The sequence below is a fragment of the Trichoderma atroviride genome, chromosome 7 (genome assembly GCF_020647795.1).
Source record: "Trichoderma atroviride chromosome 7, complete sequence".
Taxonomy (NCBI): Eukaryota; Fungi; Ascomycota; class Sordariomycetes; order Hypocreales; family Hypocreaceae; genus Trichoderma; species Trichoderma atroviride.
In genome coordinates, this window is record NC_089406.1 from 3,228,994 (window position 1) to 3,248,089 (window position 19,096).

The 19,096-nt window shown below is 46.3% G+C and overlaps 6 protein-coding genes across 6 annotated transcripts; 4 read left to right on the forward strand and 2 right to left on the reverse strand.

The window, feature by feature from the left end:
* Nucleotides 1–3,285: 3,285 nt before the first annotated feature.
* On the reverse strand, nucleotides 3,286–5,279 carry TrAtP1_013053 (uncharacterized protein). Its single transcript, XM_014088707.2, has 3 exons — nucleotides 4,817–5,279; nucleotides 4,260–4,765; nucleotides 3,286–4,200 (listed from the first exon to the last, which is right to left on the reverse strand). Exons 1-3 carry the CDS (start codon nucleotides 4,860–4,862, stop codon nucleotides 3,517–3,519), a joined length of 1,236 nt encoding a protein of 411 aa, XP_013944182.1. The 5' UTR covers nucleotides 4,863–5,279; the 3' UTR covers nucleotides 3,286–3,516.
* A 479-nt stretch (nucleotides 5,280–5,758) lies between these two features.
* On the forward strand, nucleotides 5,759–8,003 carry TrAtP1_013054 (uncharacterized protein). The gene is made up of 2 exons (XM_066115772.1): nucleotides 5,759–6,750; nucleotides 6,818–8,003. The coding sequence occupies exons 1-2, from the start codon at nucleotides 5,984–5,986 to the stop codon at nucleotides 7,848–7,850; spliced, it is 1,800 nt and encodes a 599-aa protein (XP_065971872.1). The 5' UTR covers nucleotides 5,759–5,983; the 3' UTR covers nucleotides 7,851–8,003.
* A 658-nt stretch (nucleotides 8,004–8,661) lies between these two features.
* On the forward strand, nucleotides 8,662–9,880 carry TrAtP1_013055 (uncharacterized protein; the record flags this gene model as incomplete). The annotated part of the gene is made up of 4 exons (XM_014088303.2): nucleotides 8,662–9,107; nucleotides 9,173–9,583; nucleotides 9,657–9,785; nucleotides 9,841–9,880. 4 exons carry the CDS (start codon nucleotides 8,662–8,664, stop codon nucleotides 9,878–9,880), a joined length of 1,026 nt encoding a protein of 341 aa, XP_013943778.1.
* Nucleotides 9,881–10,924: 1,044 nt separating this feature from the next.
* On the forward strand, nucleotides 10,925–12,900 carry TrAtP1_013056 (uncharacterized protein; the record flags this gene model as incomplete). The annotated part of the gene is made up of 3 exons (XM_014088709.2): nucleotides 10,925–11,111; nucleotides 11,183–11,884; nucleotides 11,945–12,900. 3 exons carry the CDS (start codon nucleotides 10,925–10,927, stop codon nucleotides 12,469–12,471), a joined length of 1,416 nt encoding a protein of 471 aa, XP_013944184.2. The 3' UTR covers nucleotides 12,472–12,900.
* A 251-nt stretch (nucleotides 12,901–13,151) lies between these two features.
* On the forward strand, nucleotides 13,152–14,684 carry TrAtP1_013057 (uncharacterized protein). Its single transcript, XM_014088710.2, has 2 exons — nucleotides 13,152–13,327; nucleotides 13,414–14,684. The coding sequence occupies exons 1-2, from the start codon at nucleotides 13,303–13,305 to the stop codon at nucleotides 14,454–14,456; spliced, it is 1,068 nt and encodes a 355-aa protein (XP_013944185.2). The 5' UTR covers nucleotides 13,152–13,302; the 3' UTR covers nucleotides 14,457–14,684.
* Nucleotides 14,685–14,949: 265 nt separating this feature from the next.
* Nucleotides 14,950–19,003, reverse strand: TrAtP1_013058 (uncharacterized protein; the record flags this gene model as incomplete). The annotated part of the gene is made up of 12 exons (XM_066115773.1): nucleotides 14,950–15,324; nucleotides 15,408–15,559; nucleotides 15,635–15,914; nucleotides 15,974–16,045; nucleotides 16,094–16,640; nucleotides 16,718–16,822; nucleotides 16,879–16,931; nucleotides 16,984–17,063; nucleotides 17,119–17,196; nucleotides 17,257–17,450; nucleotides 17,503–17,594; nucleotides 17,651–19,003. 12 exons carry the CDS (start codon nucleotides 19,001–19,003, stop codon nucleotides 14,950–14,952), a joined length of 3,381 nt encoding a protein of 1,126 aa, XP_065971873.1.
* Between the last annotated feature and the right edge of the window lie 93 nt (nucleotides 19,004–19,096).

The following is a 19,096-nucleotide window of genomic DNA, read 5'->3' on the forward strand; positions in this document are numbered from 1 at the left end:
GCAGTTGTTACTTTAAGGCGCCTTACGGCTGTAGTAGAGGTTGGTGTTGGAAGGCTTGCGATGAAGGAGGCAAATGGTGCTGGACTGCAGCAGAAAGTGGCTACGGCCCTTGGAGGAAATGCGCAAGTTATGCCGACTGTGGGACCCATGATGATACGTTTGGTTGTGGTCGTTGGTGCGGGAAACAATGCGGATGCAGCTGTTAGTCCATGATCAAAAACAGGAATGTTACTGTCAGATATATGAGGGTGAAATCAGAAGTTCGTTGTCTCGAGTCTTGCCAAAAATTTTCGGCGTGTCTTTGGACTGTTACTAGATGATTACTAGATAAGTCAATTGTAGCCGGCTTTGCTATTTCTTTCTTTGCTTTTTCTTTTCTTTCTTTTCTCTTTTTCCATTTCGCAATGAATTATTCTCCTAACTCCAATCGTGATTTCTTCCGTCTTCGCTTGCGCGTCGTGGCAGTACTTTTGGAGGGATATTTGCTCAAAGTCCCCTGTGAGAGCCCTACATATGCTGAACTCCACATCCGATACAAGCAGCAGCAATGCAGCCGTGGGGTGGGTTCAGGCGCTCTCAATAGTGGACGAAAACGCACTGGATATCATGAGTAGCGGAGTTAAACAAACAGCAATCTTACAAGGGAAAAAGTGGAAACATTGTACAACAACGGGTAGGCCAATCACAGTACTATTGGCCTGAGCGTCAAGACGCCATGTCAGCAGACGTCAAATGAAAAGCATGTACCCGCACGTAATAAATATGTTGGCTACACAAAGGAATGTTTTCGTCTGTGTTACCGATATTCTTACTGTTCGAGATAGTACTACAAAGGAAACCTGTGGGCTCAGGCATTCACTATTTCAAGAGAGTAGCACAGACGCTTGACTAATACGTCACACATACCTTGCTATCCAACTACGCAAGCCCAATCTAAGCTATTGCTGTATCCTCTCTCATCTCTTATAGTAAAATGAATCAAGCCCACTCAACATCCTCTTGGTGGCACGTGAAACGGCTATCTAGCTGAGCTTTATCCCGTAGACCGGCAAAACTGCTGTCATTTTTCGATTGCGCATTGTTGACGTTCTTTGCAACGCGCCACTTGTATTCGAGGTCTGCTTCATTCGTAATTTGCCTAATGAAGTTGTAGTTTACTTCCTCTAATAAAAATGCTCAAAGTTGCCATCATGCCCACTATTTGCCGTGTCCACGAGAATATCCAACGCGAGAATGGAATCCTATTCAACGACAGAGTCCAGGTCATCATCGTGTAGCCATAGGGAATTAAGCTTGACCGCGCAAAGGAAATAGAGAAGAAGAAATATCTTTTCAAAACTAGTAAGAGAGAAAGAGATGTCAGATAACATCATACAGAAAACAATTAATTATATTGGATCTACCTACTTCGTAGCAGTAATTAAACGACTTGGCTAATGACAGTGGTTTTGACCTAGTCAGAAGATTTTGGCACCTACACTTGCATGTAATCTTCAAGCAAAGAATACTAATATCTAACTGGATTTCGGTATTGATCCTAAATAAATTAGCTAATGAACAGTAACGGTTACTCGGAACAAATGATTCGCGCACGCTATTCATCATAACATGCTGATATTTTGACCTTGGGCTTTCAGCTACATGTGCATAACTATATGTACTAAGATTTAGCGCTAATTTTGCTGGCCGCACGAGCACCTCTCCCCACGCTTAACCGACCTTCTACATCCCCATCTAATGCAGGTAGTATAAAGGCTCTGCCCGGCCATATCAATAAAGATTTGCATGAAAGCTGAGGTGTGAACTGTGATGATCTATTAAGTCTCAGCTGATATCTTCAAAGCGTTTTATGGAAAGGGCTGTATAATCACCGGAGTATCGATCTTATGTACTTCCCACAGCTATAGAGATTGGCTTTTCTTAAGAGGTGTTTGGAGATCCTTGCTTGCCAGATCTCTAGAGTATGTGACTTTGGATAGATATTATATGATCCTCTTACTTGAACGTAGTATTAATAGAGAGCGTCTTGACTTGAATCCGCGAGTGTGAGGGAGTATCATCCTTTATACACTGTAGAGCCCGAATTTGTGTTACCTATGGTGCATGCACTGAGCGTTACTTCAGCACTTCGTGACCGATTGAGTGTGCCGTATGAGATAAGATATCCACGGTGTACTTAATGCAGACACTATGTAGATATATTATGCAAGAGCTGAGTTGCTTGTAATAAATGTATTGTCATTTAACTTGATTATATACTTCTTAAACATTATGATTGCTACCTTGAAAAATGCAACAAACAGTATAAAATACATTCTATCTTTGATTGTATATGCATGTTTAAGGACTCAAGTCAAGTTCCTTGTATCAGATGACTCAGGCTATTACTACTTTAGGGCGGTAGCACGAATTTAGAGTAACAAGGTACGCGTACGGTTCAACCCGTATTCTTCCGAAAACATATTAATTATATGCGGTCGCACGAAAAGAAGATCAAATTGTTATCGTATTTATGGGCCTCTTCTCCCTGTGTTAAGTCTATTCATATATCAAATCTGCTTGGCATTATTTTCGTGGCCGATGATACGGAATCTGACCGACGATTTTCTTAGGCAGTAGGGCTTGACGCTCTTAAGCTGTTCTACATGAAAGCCTCTTGTAATTCATTGAATCGATAGGGTAATGGCTTCAAGCCCTCACTCGATCCTAATGCACACTGGGAGCATCCGTGTTCGAAAGGAGCAAGGGTAAATTAACCCCAGCAGCCCCCCCCCCCCCCCCCCCCCCCCCCGACCACTCAAAACAATAAATGACAATACATTATCCCCTATTCATGTAGATCTGCTACTTCAAAGGATTTCGTCTCCATATTTGAGGGCTAATCATTCTTCCACAGGTAACAAATAATGTCTGGGAAGTACAAACGCTGTTCTGGCCAACTACCAAGCATGGCGCAAGTCTTAGCGGTGCGATTCAAGTAACGCAGCCTTTATAATTGGTTCTGCTATTTACTCTGTTTGTATCAATTTCAAAGTAGATATTTTTACCGATACAAATCGAGTATTCTAGATAGATTCCTAAATCTTATTCACCATATAACAAAAACACACAACAGCGTATGACTTCCATCTGCGCCTATAAGCTATACGATCCATGATTTTATGTGTCTTGTAACAATCTGCAAAATTTTTATAGCCTTGATGAAGTTCATTTTGCATATATAGAAGCATTTGAACTGGGGAATCTAGACAATTTAGCAATTTAGCTTCAAAAAACTATCCTAGAAGGTGAAACATTTTTCTCTTTTCAACTCTTGCGATATCTTTTCTCAGATGTTTTATCAGTGAAACTTACTGTTACACTACTACTCCGTATGTGGTCCTCAAATACACAAGAACTCCATAGATAAAACCTCTTATGACATATATTAAGCGTAGTTTGAGCCTGAGTCATAGAATCCTCCTTCAATAACCTAGCCACACGACGAACGAAACGGTGCTGATGAATTTTTTAAGCTCAAGCCATGAACTTATCTATAATCTTGGAATAAGTTCCAATTTTTCCATCCTGATACATCCTCATGGCAGTCGCCAATTGTTGTCTCCTCGAATCTCCCAGAGCGTCAGAGAGGTAATGGATATTTCCTCGATTGCTATTCTCCTCCTGCTTCACAGCTTCAACATACCATTTTTGATCCTCAAATTGTTCAATTAGGTCGGCGCTCTTGGGAGACCCGTCTTCATTGTAGTTCCATGGAGCATCAATAGCGGGCGGAATAATAGACAGGGTCAAAGGGAAGTCTCCAAGCATCTCCCAAGGCCCAGCGAAGGCCATTTCCCAGTCAATCACGCCTAAAATATGATACTGATCATCAACAATGGTATTGTTATGTCCGAAGTCCCCATGACAAAGAGGAAATGGGCCATGGTCGCGGAAAGACAATGTATCAGCCAATTCGCCAATGGACTTGGCGAAGGACGAGACTGAGGGGATAATTTCAGCAGCGTATGGGCCACATACTTCTCGTAATTGCTCATCCGTCATTCCAAATTTGGTATTGCCTGCCCATGCTTTGTAGAACTCTGTCGCTGTGTCAAAAGGGCCGCCTAGGCCCGGAATGGGGCCTTGCTGATATGTGCCATCCGCATTTACGGAGACAATTGTCCCAATCTTGGGTAGCAGCACCGTGGATAGTTGGACCTAGGAGAGAAAGTTAGTCAATTGACCACCTATGTCCAGGCCATGGACTTTATGCTTACATGGATCCTTGCTAAGCCACGTAGGAAGGCTTTCTTGTACTGTGGCGGCACGCTCATTCCCAAATCCATTCCTACATTGCCCTTCAAACAGTCCATTAACATGAATGGAGCGTTCACCTTGCAATCACTTCGCTCTTCGATGGCGTGTACTTCGGGGACGGGAATATGTGTACTCTGCCGTACGAGGCAAATCGTGCTAAACTCGCGAATTCCCGATGTCTCCAAAGCATCCTCGCAAGAATCACCGTCTGCTAGAGGAGGCAATCGCAGTCGTGCTACCCATTGTTTTCCATCTGAAAACTGAATTATCCGAACCATGTGGTTGTAACCAAGGCCGATATCAGGAAACAGTATGCAACTGACTCCATTCCTTTTCTCAGCAGCGTACTCTAGAAGCGCAGCCCAACTCACGGATGCTAGAAATGAGTCGGCCCGTGAACGAAGGGGACCGTGTTCAAGAGAAGAATAATAAGTCCACTGATACCCAGAAAATTCTTCTGCGTTTTCTAGGATGTTGTTAATGTGCCCTGAATACCAAATTTGGGGGTAAAGCTTACCTGAAGCGCCATCGGGGCATCTATTTTCAAGGTTGTTGTTTACCATGGCGTAAAACGATAGACAGACCGATCCCAAAGTTAGGAAAGAGATCAAGGAGATCGAACCAAAAGGCACGAAGGTTCTCTTTGAATGCTGGCTCAGCGTAGCAAGGCAATATTGCAGTGTGCGGTTGATGCAGATGGCAAATGGAATGTGCCACGTTTCTCTGATGCTTGAACTTGAGAAGAACAAGTCATTACATTTATGTGTCTGCCCACCTGAGTAGATTTACAGCTGTGCGACCTGAGATACGCGTCACGGGAGTGGTGCGTGCAGCTGCCTGGGGCAGATAACGCGTGCAGATTTTATCGGGTGAGAAAGAAAAAGCAATGAAGCATAGTTCGAAATAGATTTCTGAATGACATGCGTAAGAGACTTAATACATAGGTACCTGGTGTATATTAAATAAATAGTACATATATGTATGTATATGATATAGATTATTCCTTATTTAATACTCGCAGGGCATTTCAGGACAAAAAAAATATTAGTACATATGTTCAATGCAGCCACTAAATATAACTATCTACCTACCTAGGTAGGTATCTACTGGTAGTGCATATTTATATCCCCCAAGGGAAAAAAAAAAACTAGAATACTAAGGAAAGAAAAAAAGATTGTGTCTATATCTGTATAATTATGGAATTCATATGCGAAGCAAGCTCGTTGCCTGAGGACATTGCTTACCTGTGTTCTTTTGCATGAGTTATGGTTAGAGGCATCGAGTGACTCGATCCAGGTTCCAACCTGCTCAAATTTCCGCGTTTCTCCAAGCTTCCACGCACAGCCGCAAATTCCCGCCTGTAGGATTGGTACTTGTTATATCCCTGTAAAGTTCACAGGATTCTTCAATCTCGAATCCGATCGGTCAATAGGCATTTCTATCTGCACAGTGGTCGCAAGATTGTTTCTCAACACTGCGTCCTATTGTGTACGAGATGGAGGATGCCTCAGGTCGAGGCTGAGTAATATCGCTGGCTACTGCAAGGGATCGAAGTAATACATGCAGATTCATGTAGTAATATCACATATTTCTTCAAGAAGTCAAATTTAGTGCCCGGTTCCCTTTGTTTGTACCAGCATCTGCTTTTCTTATTCACTCGTGTGTACGTCAATTTCTTCACAGAATGGCTTCGCGAATTCTTTTGCGCGTCGTTTCCTCACCATCTTCGCCTCTGATACGACAAACTAGGCTACCATCACATCTTCCGCTCCGCCCATGTCTCAATATTCCGTCCAAGTATCTTGCTTCTTCGCGTCTGCTGCCTGCATTTCGTTATGTCCGGTTACAAAGTACTATGTCAGAGCCCCAGCAAAAGCGAAAATTGCAATGGTATTGGAAACTGCTGATCACTTTGGGAGTCACTGCTGGGGCGACGACTGGCGGCGCTCTCGTTGCGGATAAATACTACATGGGAGGCATCCTTTCGCGCAGCTTGCGAGCTTATGCGACACTCGCTCAAGTTGGCTTCGACTATAAGATGCACTCGGGCAAGAATCCCAAAGGAGGTCGTGTGCCCATTGATGAGCTGCACGATCGAAATGCGAAGCGAGTCTGTGACATGATCAAAGCCAACGGTGGCATGTTCCTGAAGATTGGCCAGGCCATCGCCGTACAAAGCGCTGCTCTGCCGGAAGCGTACCAGCGCGAATTCAAGGACATGTTTGACGATACCGCTCAGGATCCCTGGGACGACGTACAAGCAGTAATTCGAGAAGAGTTTGGAGCCAGCGCAAGTCAAGTATTTGGCGATGGTATAGAAAGAGAGCCCAGAGCCTCTGCATCCATAGCACAAGTTCACTATGCGAAGCTGCCAGATGGGCGGGAAGTTGCTGTGAAAGTACAGAAAAGAAAACTGGCACAACAAGCATCTTGGGACCTGTGGACTTTCAAGTATGCAGCGTACTGTTCTCTCCATACACAATCTCTGACGCAGTGCACTAATCGGATATTTCAACAGAGTTCTCCTCGATATAGCCGGCAGAACGACAGATTTACAGATCCAAGGCCTTGGCGACTACATAATGAAGAGCATCATGCAGGAGACTGACTTCCAAAACGAAGCAGCAAATACGATACGAACTGCGAAACTTGTCAAGTCTGATCCCAGCCTGAGTGCACGTGTATATATCCCCAAAGTCTACGCGGAGCTTACGTCTAAACGCGTGTTGACATCTGAGTGGATCCACGGAGCCAATTTATGGGATAGAGATATTATTACTGGCAAATACGACGCATCTGATGAAGCAAATACGGCGATGGGCCTTGGAGAGGCAGATGTCATGACTACAGTCATTGATCTCTTCTCATCTCAAATGTTCAAATGGGGCTTTGTACATTGCGACCCTCATCCAGGTAACATCTTTGTACGACGCCTTCCGACAGGCAAGCCACAAATAGTACTAATAGACCATGGCCTCTATGTGTCTCTCACAGACAATTTGCGGCGACAGTACGCTCGATTTTGGAAGTCTCTTCTGATGGGCGACCAAAAGGGGCTGGACGAGGTATCGGCTGCCTGGGGAATGAAGACTTCCGATGCTTGGGCAGATGCGTTCATGTCTCGCGAAAAAAAACCTGATCCGGTCGGCGAGACGCCCGAAGAGCGCGCCCAGCGGGCTCTTGATGAAGCCTCTGGCCTTTTCGGTGAAGCTGGGCTATACCCCCGCGAGCTCCTGTTCCTAGAACGGAATCTGGCTCTTGTTCAAGGCAGCAACCGGTTTTACGATTCTCCCGTCAATCGACTGGGCATGATTGGTCGTTCAGCAATGCAAAATCTGCGCGACGACAGCCAAGTGACGTTTCGGCAGGCTTTGAGCTCACAATGGTCCATGCTTGTCCTTGATGCCGTCTTCTATATCAGCCGCTGGAGGCAGTATATGGGATGGGGCAAAGGCTTTGAGGCGGAGCTCAAAGAAGCAGAGGAGAGAATGGCTCAGGAGATGAAAGAATCCATGTCTGGGCTTTGGGAGGTCGATGAGGAGACACAGTGATTGGGACAAGTCAGGTCCCCAGTATACGAATAACGATTCTCCTTTGTTAAGCGTCTAACATTAAACAACTGCGTACACGTACATTATTCATAACCAATCCCTGTTCCATATATATGTATTATTATTACTCTCCAATATAATGTTCTTCTTATCAAACCTTTTGTAGCCTCAGGTTATTCAAGACGATTGGCACATTACCTCACTATTATGCAGGAATATGTTACCAATGTTGTCTCAGATTGGATGCAACTTGTAGTAAGCATAATACTTGACATGCCTAATCCAGGTGACACAGACGTTTCGAAAACGTAAGCCAGCGTCGATCCAGTAAGCCCCGGCCCTCAGGCTTGGAACAAGATTTGCATTTGCAAACGTATTTACGAATTATTAGCTGAGATAAAATTAAGAGTGAGAAATACTAGAGAACAAAATGTATCGCTTCATCAGACGGGTAGAAAGGTCGTCGGTAAAGTGAGCATGTGGGTCGATGATGTGAGCCGAAAGAGGCGCCTCTCCGTATAGAACGCCAACGTGGTTTCGAAGTTCGTTTCGGTCATCTAGCTACACAGCTTGAGACAACTCTTTTAAGAGCTACTTGATTTCATAAAAGACCATCACCGAAGCAAAGGAGCATCTATAGTCGATCGACTAAGCAATACTGTAGTGGGAGGAACCATGCGCATTCAATTGCGTCTCTAGTCCAAGACCAAAGTAAAGGTCCATTAATAAATCTAAATACGCCGCTCCGAACTCGACTCTTTCTCTCCATATATTCCATTTTACAGATTTCCATATACAAACTTCGTGCAAGATGGCTGCATCCAAACTCCCAACCAAGGCTCTCGGCCGCAACGGCCCCCTTGTCTCTACATTAGGCTTTGGAGCCATGGGCCTAAGTGCCTCCTATGGATTTGGCGGTTCCGACGAAGATCGATTCAAAGTTCTTGATCGTGCTTACGAACTGGGTAGCACCTTTTGGGATACCGCAGATGTTTATGGCGACAACGAGGAGTTGATTGGTAAATGGTTCAAGCGTACGGGTAAACGCGATGACATCTTCCTCGCGACGAAATGCGGTGGTGTATACAATGCCTCTGGAAACTTTACTATACGTTCAGACCCGGAGTATGTGCGAGAAGCTTGCGACAAGTCGCTCCAGCTGTTGGGCGTATCCCACGTTGATTTGTTCTATCTCCATCGCCTTGATAAAGAAACTCCAGTCGAGCTGACAATTGGTGCTTTGGCTAAATTGAAAGAGTTCGTCTTCAATATATGCCCGATTATCACTGGTATACCAGGCTGACAGATGAAACGAAACATAGGCAAGGCAAAATCCGACATCTGGGACTCTGCGAAGTGTCTGCAGAAACACTTCGACGTGCCCATGCCGTGCATCCAATCACGGCCATTCAGGTCGAATACAGTCCCTTTTCGGTAGACATTGAACACTCTCAAGTCGGCCTTCTCAGCACAGCAAGAGAGCTTGGCATTGCCGTTGTGGCCTACAGCCCGCTCGGACGGGGCATGTTGACAGGGGAGATCAAATCGCCCGACGACTTTGCCGACGACGATTTCCGAAAGTATCTCCCGCGCTTCTCCAAGGAGAATTTCCCGAAGAACCTGGCATTGGTGGAAAAGCTTAGCATCATTGCCGCGAGCAAGGGTATCACATCGGGGCAGTTGACTTTGGCGTGGCTGCTTGCGCAAGGAGACGACATCTTTCCTATCCCTGGGTGAGCATTTCTTCTTCTATCGCTCGTCGTTCAGTATCATTTTGGGTCGAGTAGAGAAGCTGACAGTAACCAGCACTAAGAAGATCAAGTACTTGGACGAGAATATGGGAGCCGCCAATGTCACACTCACTAAAGATGAAGAGGCGGAGATTCGCAAAGCAATTGATGAGACAGAGGTCATTGGAGGCCGATACGCGGACGAGTAAGTCTATGACTACACCTTTTTTGCGTCCATCTTGTTCTGACAATTTTAATAGGATGTCGGGCCATCTATTCGCTGACACCCCTGCTCTTTGAACTTGGCAGGGAGTGTGAAGAAAAAGAGGGAAATCTCAAAGCCTCAAAATATTAGCATTTATTTCTCAATTAAACATTACAGTAACAATCAGTCGTTTTACTGCTACTACTTCTGCTACTTCTGCTACTAAGATATAGCTAGGACCTGTTGTTAAATATTAGAGCTGGGGTGCTGGATGACCTTTCCTTTTATAAAATAGTGTTTTTGTTTAAACTTGTGTGTCTGCATTTCCATTTTGCGGTCCCTATTCTACCGACACCTTCCTTCGGTTGCAAATGTATAGAATAACTCATACTACTAGTGTGTATAATGCCAATCTATTCTTCAAGACGAAGCCAATAGTATATAATTTTGCTACATCTCTCTGAGCCGCATGTTAAATCTGTGAAACTACCAACTGGCTCAAGGCCAGTCACTTACACGATGCTTACCAATGTGGCTGAATTACCTGGTCCCTGTAGATCTCGGAAAGTAGCGAATAGACCCGAATCTTATTTCCACTTGGAGCAATATGCCACAAGTCTAAAGCAGGCATAAGCCTCTCTTCCCAGTTCTCTATGTGGCTAATGGCTCTCTGTCAGACTAAAAATGGACATATTTCGATGATGGCTCACGGCCATTCACGGAGATAGACGGACGGTCCAAACTCCGCTGGTATATGTAGCGGAGTTCTAAACAGAATTTATAGTAGGCGTTACTACATGCAGTCTGTCAATCTTGTTATTATAAGCTTCCCTTATGAATTGAGTTTCGGATTTCTTAGTACTTTAATTTCGCCTTTGACCTAGTTGGCGCCATCTCGATTAGTGGAAGAATCATTCATCTTTGCTTATTCGATCAAAAAGTGGATTTTCTGGAGAGAGACGCTCACCTCATCATTCTTTAAGAACGGTCTGCTCACCACATCAACTTCTACGAAGCGCATTTGAGCTGCTGTTGCTGTCCAGTTGGTTTCACACGAAGGATTTAGCTGCCATCATCAAACATCCGCGTAGCTTCTTGGCATGTTGCAAGTTGATGACGATATCTGCATATCCTGGACCATGGAGCATGTTGGCGCTACAACGACAGATGCGGAAAAGGCAACCGAGGAGCAGCAAGTTGATCAGAGTGACATTGAGCAGGCTCTGGAACAGCACAGAAGCTCCAAATCACAAAGAACGAAGCCACAAATTTTGAAGACATCCGAGAGGAGGCGTATTCAGAATCGCGCGGCACAAAAGACTTATCGTTAGTACCAGATCCATACTGATGACGCTACACAAGCTGAAACAATTCCGCTAATAAGTTGAGACACGCAGGAGAAAAGCAGAAGAGACGACTGCAGGCTCTAGAGTTATATGCCAAGTCCCATACGACTGTTTCTCAGGATGAAGCAGCCTTCTCCACCCCAACGTCCGCTGTTGGCCAAGATGTAGCTGGTATGCTTGGCATAGATTCGCCAATCATGGGGCTACCAGAGTTATTGCAACATCATAGTCTCCCAATCCCCGAAATTGGCATAAATGATCTTGTAAGCTGCGACCCAAGCCTTGATGCAGCTCCTTCAAGTCGCCTAGCCGGTGGACCCGTCCCAATATACGGCGAATACATACCGAGCAGTAACTTCCAGGGGAATAATGTTCAAAATCCCAGCAAACCATTTCAGGAGGAATTCTTCTCAGCGTCTGAAAATAGGCCCACATCTATTGCCGGCTCAAATGCCATCACCCCAGAGAGCAGCCTCGGTTCATTCAATGTACAGCACAGCTATGGGCAAGCACACGGTGACGGCGCGCCAAACGGCGACTCACATAATGACGGCGATGCGGATAGTTTACTTGCACAGTTTCTCTTGCAAGACGATGTTACCCTAAGTAGAGGTCTGCTTAGGGATATACGGAAACACAAGGTTACTCTAAGAGACGTGCTAAGGCTGGGCCTTCAGTCGCTGGAGGGCAGGCCATCCAGCACAGCAGGAAGCATGAGAGTGACTGAGAGCTCATTACAACAGCGTGCATATTGTAAGTCTGAGCTATTGATGCCTCGGATGCTAGGATTTTCTTAAACTAACGAAGAATTAGTACAACTCCCCGACCTTCATACCAACACAATTCGCCTCACGCAAATGTCATTTGTAGCAGCTGTTTTACACAACGCTTCTATGCTTGGCATAACGGCATCCGAGATTTTTTCACATGATACCGAATCCTATTTTTGCATCAGCAGAGGAGCATCAGATGCATCAAAGCATGCCACTCAAGAGCCCACGCTCGACCACATTAAAGAGCACTTGAAACCCACCCAGAACCAACTCACACATCGCCATCACCCTTATATAGACACTCTCCCATTTCGAGCCTTTCGCGACAGATTAATAGCGGTGATTCAAGCTCAGCCTCCTATAATCAACATGCCAGAGCTCTGTCACGATTTGCAGAGTGATGGGGTCATATGCTGGGGGTCCAGCGCAGGGGCTGGGACTGGCCATTCTGGAGCTCCGTGGGACATTCGAAGCTGGGAAGTGCGGCCGTGGTTTTTGAAGAAGTGGTGGATGTTGACGGAGGGCGCAGAGGGGGGAGATGTATCAACAGGCGAGGTGGTGGTGTGAGATGAGAGGCGAGGATATGCCAGCTGTTTGGTGAAGATTGAGGAGTTTTTGTCATCCGTAATGCCTCATGAAGGGAAAAGTCGTGCAGCACCTTTATCCAACATCCCAGCTATAGCTCAACAAGCAGCCAGTCCATGCAATAAATACACAACTGCCAAGTATATTTGAGTGTAGCATGAGTAGCATGAGTAGTTTTTTATTGCGGATGATCTCGATTCATATTTTGATCCCTCTAGCATCCCTGCGTTTGTATGGTGACTTACAAGTGGGAGCAGTGACCTATGACAGCTCGCTTTGTGTGCGCGATGCCATTGAGAAGAATATTCTGGATCTGGTATCTGTCAAAAGAAACACGGCTCCAACAAGATGCTTATTACATGTGCACAATATATGGAGTCAAGATGATTTTTCCTTGCGGCCAGAAATGTGTAAAGAAAATGTGCAGTTGTATGGAAAGCGACTGGAAATATTCTGTATGAGTCACTACGTCATAGCTACCGGCCGTCTTATTCACATGTGCCAAGCAAGACAAAGATCACGACGTCAATGATTCGCGAACAATAAAAATATCTCAGTTCAAAGCTGCAGAATCTCTCCAGTAATTCAATCCACTCAACCATCAATCTACACATTATTCATCCATGGCTTCTCTCAGCTTTCAGCTCAATTGCACCACCCCTCCATGCCCCACCATGGAGCTATAGCTACCGGATAAACCCGCCGATCTTCGGATCTCGACAGACAAAATCGCAGGAAAAAAAAAAGTCTCGTCTTCTTGTACTCGAAGCCAGCCAAACAAGACGAGAAAAGATCCAATTGACTGCGCCCGCCATGTCAATTCGCACGCTCAGAATCGGTACGCATTCGCTGTTCCTCCCCCATTCAAAACATCACCATCATCTACTTCTCCTCCCCAAAGTACAGCTGGCTAATCCCTCGCAGGCCTCATCCCCGGTGACGGCATCGGCAAGGAAGTCATCCCCGCCGGCCGCCGCATCCTCGAAGCGCTCCCCGCGTCGCTCAAGCTCAAGTTCGACTTTGTCGACCTCAAGGCCGGCTTCGAATCCTTTGAGCAGACGGGCTCGGCCCTGCCCGACTCCACCGTCGATGTGCTGCGCAACGAGTGCCAGGGCGCGCTCTTTGGCGCCGTCAGCTCGCCCACGCACGCCGTCAAGGGCTACTCGTCGCCCATCGTCGCCCTGCGCAAGCGCCTCGACCTCTACGCAAACGTGCGCCCCGTCAAGACGGTCCTGAACGCCGCCAAGCCCATCGACATGGTCATTGTGCGCGAGAACACCGAGGACCTGTACGTCAAGCAGGAGACGACGCGCGACACGCCCGAGGGCAAGGTCGCCGAGGCCATCAAGCGCATCTCCGAAAAGGCCTCGTTTCGCATTGCCGCCATGGCCGGCGACATTGCGCTGCGCCGCCAGAAGATCCGCGAGAGCGCCCCCAGCATCCACAGCAGGCCCCTCGTCACAATCACCCACAAGTCCAACGTGCTGTCGCAGACCGACGGCCTGTTCCGCACCGCCTCCAAGCAGGCCCTGTCCGACCCCAAGTACGCCTCCGTCGCCATCGAAGAGCAAATCGTCGACTCCATGGTCTACAAGCTGTTCCGCCAACCCGAAGACTACGACGTCATTGTTGCCCCCAACCTGTACGGCGATATCCTCTCCGACGGTGCTGCCGCCCTCGTTGGCAGTCTCGGCCTCGTTCCCAGCGCCAATGTTGGTGAGGGCTTCGCCATTGGCGAGCCTTGCCACGGCAGCGCTCCCGACATACAGGGCAAGAACATTGCCAACCCCATTGCCACCCTGCGAAGCGCCGCCCTGATGCTCGAGTTCCTCGAGGAGCCCGAGGCTGCTGCCAAGATTTACGCTGCTGTTGATGCCAACCTGGAGGAGGGCAAGCTGCTGAGCCCTGACTTGGGTGGAAAGGCCACCACTGATGAGGTCGTTGACGATATCCTGAGGCGCCTATAAACGGTGTCTCTCGCTAGAAATAACAAATAAAGTAAAATTGACATGCAGAGTACTATTGTTACGTCACCTCAAAGTTTGAGTAGCATGATTGGAAAAATCACTGGGGCACACCTAGACTGAGAAGAAATAAAGCAATTTTGAATAACGAAATAAAGTAAAGCAATATTGATAGAAGAGATCATCCTTAGTAACCGACCCAGCAAATTTGGCAATCCAGCCGTAAGCAATCATTCCCATAGTCTCTCCATATAGACTGTAGAAGAAGAAAATAACCGTAATATCCCAAATCTCCAAATACCCAAATCCAGGCCGGGTATCAAATAGTGAAGTAAATAAATATCACCAAATAGCGCCATAAAAGTCGCATCATCGGCCCCATATCCTGACGCATCTCAAATTCCGTATTGGCGATTGTCCTAATTCCCATAAATGCAGAAAAATTAATAATGAAATAAATCGAAAAGCACAGATAACTTTTTTGACTGCGCCCGTCTCACGCATTCTGCCTCTTCGCATTCTTCGCCGCCTCCCTCTTTGCTTTAGCAGCCAACTTCTTTTCCTTTTCTTCTTTGACGCGCAAAAAAGTTTCTCTGAGCACAGCTTCGCTCGTAATTTGAGGCGTATGGCCGTCGTCCTGTAGAGTACGATCCACATCTCTGGCTTTCTTCGTCTGGAGATCGTAGATGCGTTTGTCGATGGGCTCTTTGGTCTTGATGTTCACAAGATGAGTCACTTTCTGTTGCCCAATTCTGACCACTCGACCGAAGGCTTGCTGCTCAGCCGTCTTGTTCCACCATGGATCGATGATAATCACTCGATTAGCAGCTGTGAGATTCAGCGACTGGCCGCCGCTCTTGAGAGTGGAAACCTGTATAAGAAGAGAATCTTAGTTAGAATTGGTTGATTCCCAATCGCAGAGGACGGCCGCGGGTAACACCGAACCAAGCTCACCATCACTTTTATCTCGTTTCTAGTCTTAATCGTCTCCAAGGCTCTAGCCTTCTGTGCCGATGCGAGTCCGCCGTAATAATACACGAATCCAATGTTTAGAGTCCGCAGCATGAGTCCCAGCATCTTTGCTGTACCAATAAACTGGGTGAAAACTGTGAAAGAGAAAGGAGAGGGATATGAATTAGTATTAATAGTACCAAAGAAACCTCTCAGCTCTGCAAACTTACTGAGAATCTTGTCGTCAGGCGCTTCATCCATCCATGTCAGAACAACCGCCATAGTTGCTGTGAGCTTTGTGCTTGGAAGTATCGGGATATCTCCACGAAATGTACTGGCGACGAAGAAACCGTTTCGCTCGTCATCATGGTGCACAGAAGCATTCAGGCTGTCCTTTGCAGGCTCGCTATAGCCGCTATTCTTCTCTTGCGACTGTTTCAATATTTTTTGTATAGTTTTTATATCAGGTCCTGAACCGAGCTTCTGGTTGCAATCTTTATAGGGACAGTCCTAGAATAAGTTATTAGTCATGGCTGAATATAATTTAGAAGATCAAATGTTGCGCTTACCACCCTTTTACCGTCACGCTCGGCGTCTACAAAAGCCTTGACTAGGCACCCCGAACAGAAAGCATGTGGGCACTTACTCCGTTGTCAGCGTGGGATATCAATATTTTTTTGATGACTTACCAAATATGAGAATATTGGATCCACTGGCGGTTTTTCTGTATTACAGAGGAGACAAGTAACGTCCCTCGTACTGCACTCCGCTGCAAGGAGATTCAAGAGTGGCTCCATATCGAAGAACTTGCCAAAATATGTTTCTTCTCTTTCTTGCAGTATCTCTAGCCCTTTGCGATACTTTGCAATCTCGTCGTCTGCTTTCATATCGAGCTGCATTTGCTCCAAAATTGTTTGCATCTTGTCGATTTTCCCAAGGTTCTCCTTTAATTCACCCAGCTCTTCTACACAGAAATTTTGGCGAAGAAGTCGCTCAATGCAGAAAACATGGGATGTTGATTGACGTGACCTCACTTGACTGGCATGTGTCAGCAAATACGATGCCTTTCGTGGCGAGCGCTCCTTGGGTGCAGATTTTCGGCGGCGGTTTTCGTTGTTTCGCTGCTCTTTCGTGGCATCTTCACCTTCCGCATCGTTGATATCTTTCAAGTCTCCCTCTCCAAGCGTGCCCGATTCTATTCTGGCCCGTAATTTTTTATAATGATCGTTCACGGCACTCAAAAAAACTAACATGAGCAGTTGAACTTGAATATAGCGTCGGGAATAAAGAGTGTGCTTCAGATTTCAACTCACCTGACCACGAAGTGTTCTTCTGCCGACATAGGTATCCAGAGATCAACCTCGTTGCGATCGGGGAGGCTAATGATTTGCCTTCCAAAAAATGAATCATCCATTGTACTAGATCTTCGTTAGCTATTGTGTACATGCGATGCCATACTAAAAACGAAGCTCACCGTCGGTACATAATGAGGCTGGTCAATGCCTCGAATTGCGCATTTGGTTCAGTCTGTAATCGTCAGCCCCACTCTCTGTAACTATTATGTGAAATTCCAATATACCTTTATGAAGAACATGGCGCGAAAGTCTTTCTGGGTTGCCGTCCATTCACATTGGGTGAACTTCATGTAAGGATACATCTCTGCAATTGTTGGTAAGCTGCGTTTCAATGCGAGGATCCAAATCGGTACACATACCATAAGAGCTGTTGGAAAGGGGTGTACCAGATAAGGCCCATCGATACTTTGAATAGAGCGCACAACAGGCTTTAGATGCTAACGGTGTAAAAAGAGAAGAATTAGTAACCTCCAGAATCGCGACGAATGGAAACATACTGCGGCTTTCAGCGTTTTTGATTGCATGTGCTTCATCCAGAATAACCCTGTACCAGTTGATGCGAAACAAAATACCCACGATCTCGTCGAGTGCACGATGGTAAGATATATCATCGGTGTCGTACTTCTCAGCGAGTTGTCTAATAACTGTATTGTCCGGGTACTGCATCATCACTTCCTTGTAGGTGGCAATCCTGTTCTGTGTTAGATGTCGAGGCCACGCAATCCGACACAAATGAGACTCACACAATGAGGCTTTGTGTGCACCGCTGGTGTAAATCTTCGCACTGCCGGTCGTAGATGAAAGCCCTAAGGCTGTGTGGCTCGTTGTAGTGTCTCTATATACCCAATCAGCTGAATATTTTTACTGGCAAGATAGCTTCAATATCCTTACACGCGCTTCTGCTTCCCACTGTTGGGCGACTGCTTTGCTCGGCACGACTACAAGAGTCGCCTTGCAATATTTGGCGATATGCTCATCGTCGGGTGGGTTTCCAAGGATACAGGCAAGACTCATGATTGTCTTGCCCATACCCATGGCATCCGCCAAAAGTCCACCGAAAGGTTGCATCCGTGCCAACTCCCTCTTAATCATCCAGGCCACGGCTGTAATTTGATGGCAGCGCATTGCTGTCTTCATACCTTTCAGTCTCCAATCACCGTCATCAGCTTCGATCTTTTTATAGCCAAAGATTTTGACAGCCTCATCAAGATCCTGCTTTTGTGTGTTTTTGCGTCTAGTATCACAGTTCTGTGGTATACTAGCTTTGAGTTGAGCCATTTGATCTGTATGAGTTTTGGCCTTAATAGACTCCGCGGGAAGTAGCGGACGACCGGTAGAGGATGAAGAGGAGCCGTCAGCCAAAAGATAGCTATTGCCATTTGCTGTCTTTATAGCCTTTGAGGGTCCAGAATCGCTTGCAGCGAGCTTGCGCTTGCGCAAACGTTTCGCGCTTTGTTTTTTCCCTTCGCCTTGCTTCATTTTCCGGGCATGCTTTTGGTCTTCCTGCTCGTGAAGGCGAGCAACGTATTCTCTTGCAGTATGTGCAAGCTTTCGTCGAGGTTTTGTACTCTTTTCTGCTAAAGCTGACGTGCGGTTTGACTGCGGAGCTTCATGCTCGCACTCATTTCCAGAAGAAGCGCAGCTGTCGTCCTCGTACTCAGAGGCTTCATCGTCTTCAGCGACATCCATGACATCTCCCCCAAGTTCTTCAGGTTTCTGTAGATGGATATTGGCCATCTCTTGCTCATAAATATTGTCTAGCGTTGGTAGAGTGTCCTCGTCGTCGTTCATCTCAGCTGCAAGCGCATATAGACGCTCCTCTTCCATGGTATGGCCACCCTCAACTGCATGGCCATCCTCCAAAATGCGATTATCGTTTATGTCATGGATACCATCCGTAGACTCATTCATCGCTTCTTCGACACTGTTGTCCGTGATTTGGGCATCTTCCATGGTATTCTCATTGTCCTCCACAAAAAGAGACGTCTCCATTGCGAGCTCCTCCTGGGCGGGAGCAATCAATTGAAGTAGCGGATCTGGGAGATCATGATCCTCGCTAATAATATTTAGATCGCTATTCAATTCCACTTTGTCGGCTTTGCTATTGCTTGAAGCAATATTCTCTAAGCAGTCAGCAATAGGCTCGGGCGATTCGCAGGGCGAGGGTAGTTGATGAGTGAGCTGTTCGATTTCTAGCGGTAGTGGCTGAGAAGACGCTGGCGTCATCTCCATATCGGAAGCCATTTGAGCGATATCTATGCCATGGTTAGTCGAAATCTTCTCGTGATATTGTGGAAGATGAATGTGCGGAAGTAGATACAGTGAATCAGGTCAAGC

Bases quoted from the DNA above. Each gene is read 5' to 3' on its own strand.
- TrAtP1_013057 (XM_014088710.2), top strand. From the start codon at position 13,303: ATGTCAATTCGCACGCTCAGAATCG. The intron at 13,328-13,413 runs GTACGCATTCGC...AATCCCTCGCAG, and splicing joins AATTCGCACGCTCAGAATCG to GCCTCATCCCCGGTGACGGC.
- TrAtP1_013053 (XM_014088707.2), bottom strand. From the start codon at position 4,862: ATGGTAAACAACAACCTTGAAAATAGATGCCCCGATGGCGCTTCAG. The intron at 4,766-4,816 runs GTAAGCTTTACC...ACAACATCCTAG, and splicing joins ATGCCCCGATGGCGCTTCAG to AAAACGCAGAAGAATTTTCT. The intron at 4,201-4,259 runs GTAAGCATAAAG...TTTCTCTCCTAG, and splicing joins GTGGCTTAGCAAGGATCCAT to GTCCAACTATCCACGGTGCT.
- TrAtP1_013054 (XM_066115772.1), top strand. From the start codon at position 5,984: ATGGCTTCGCGAATTCTTTTGCGCGTCGTTTCCTCACCATCTTCGCCT. The intron at 6,751-6,817 runs GTATGCAGCGTA...ATATTTCAACAG, and splicing joins TGGGACCTGTGGACTTTCAA to AGTTCTCCTCGATATAGCCG.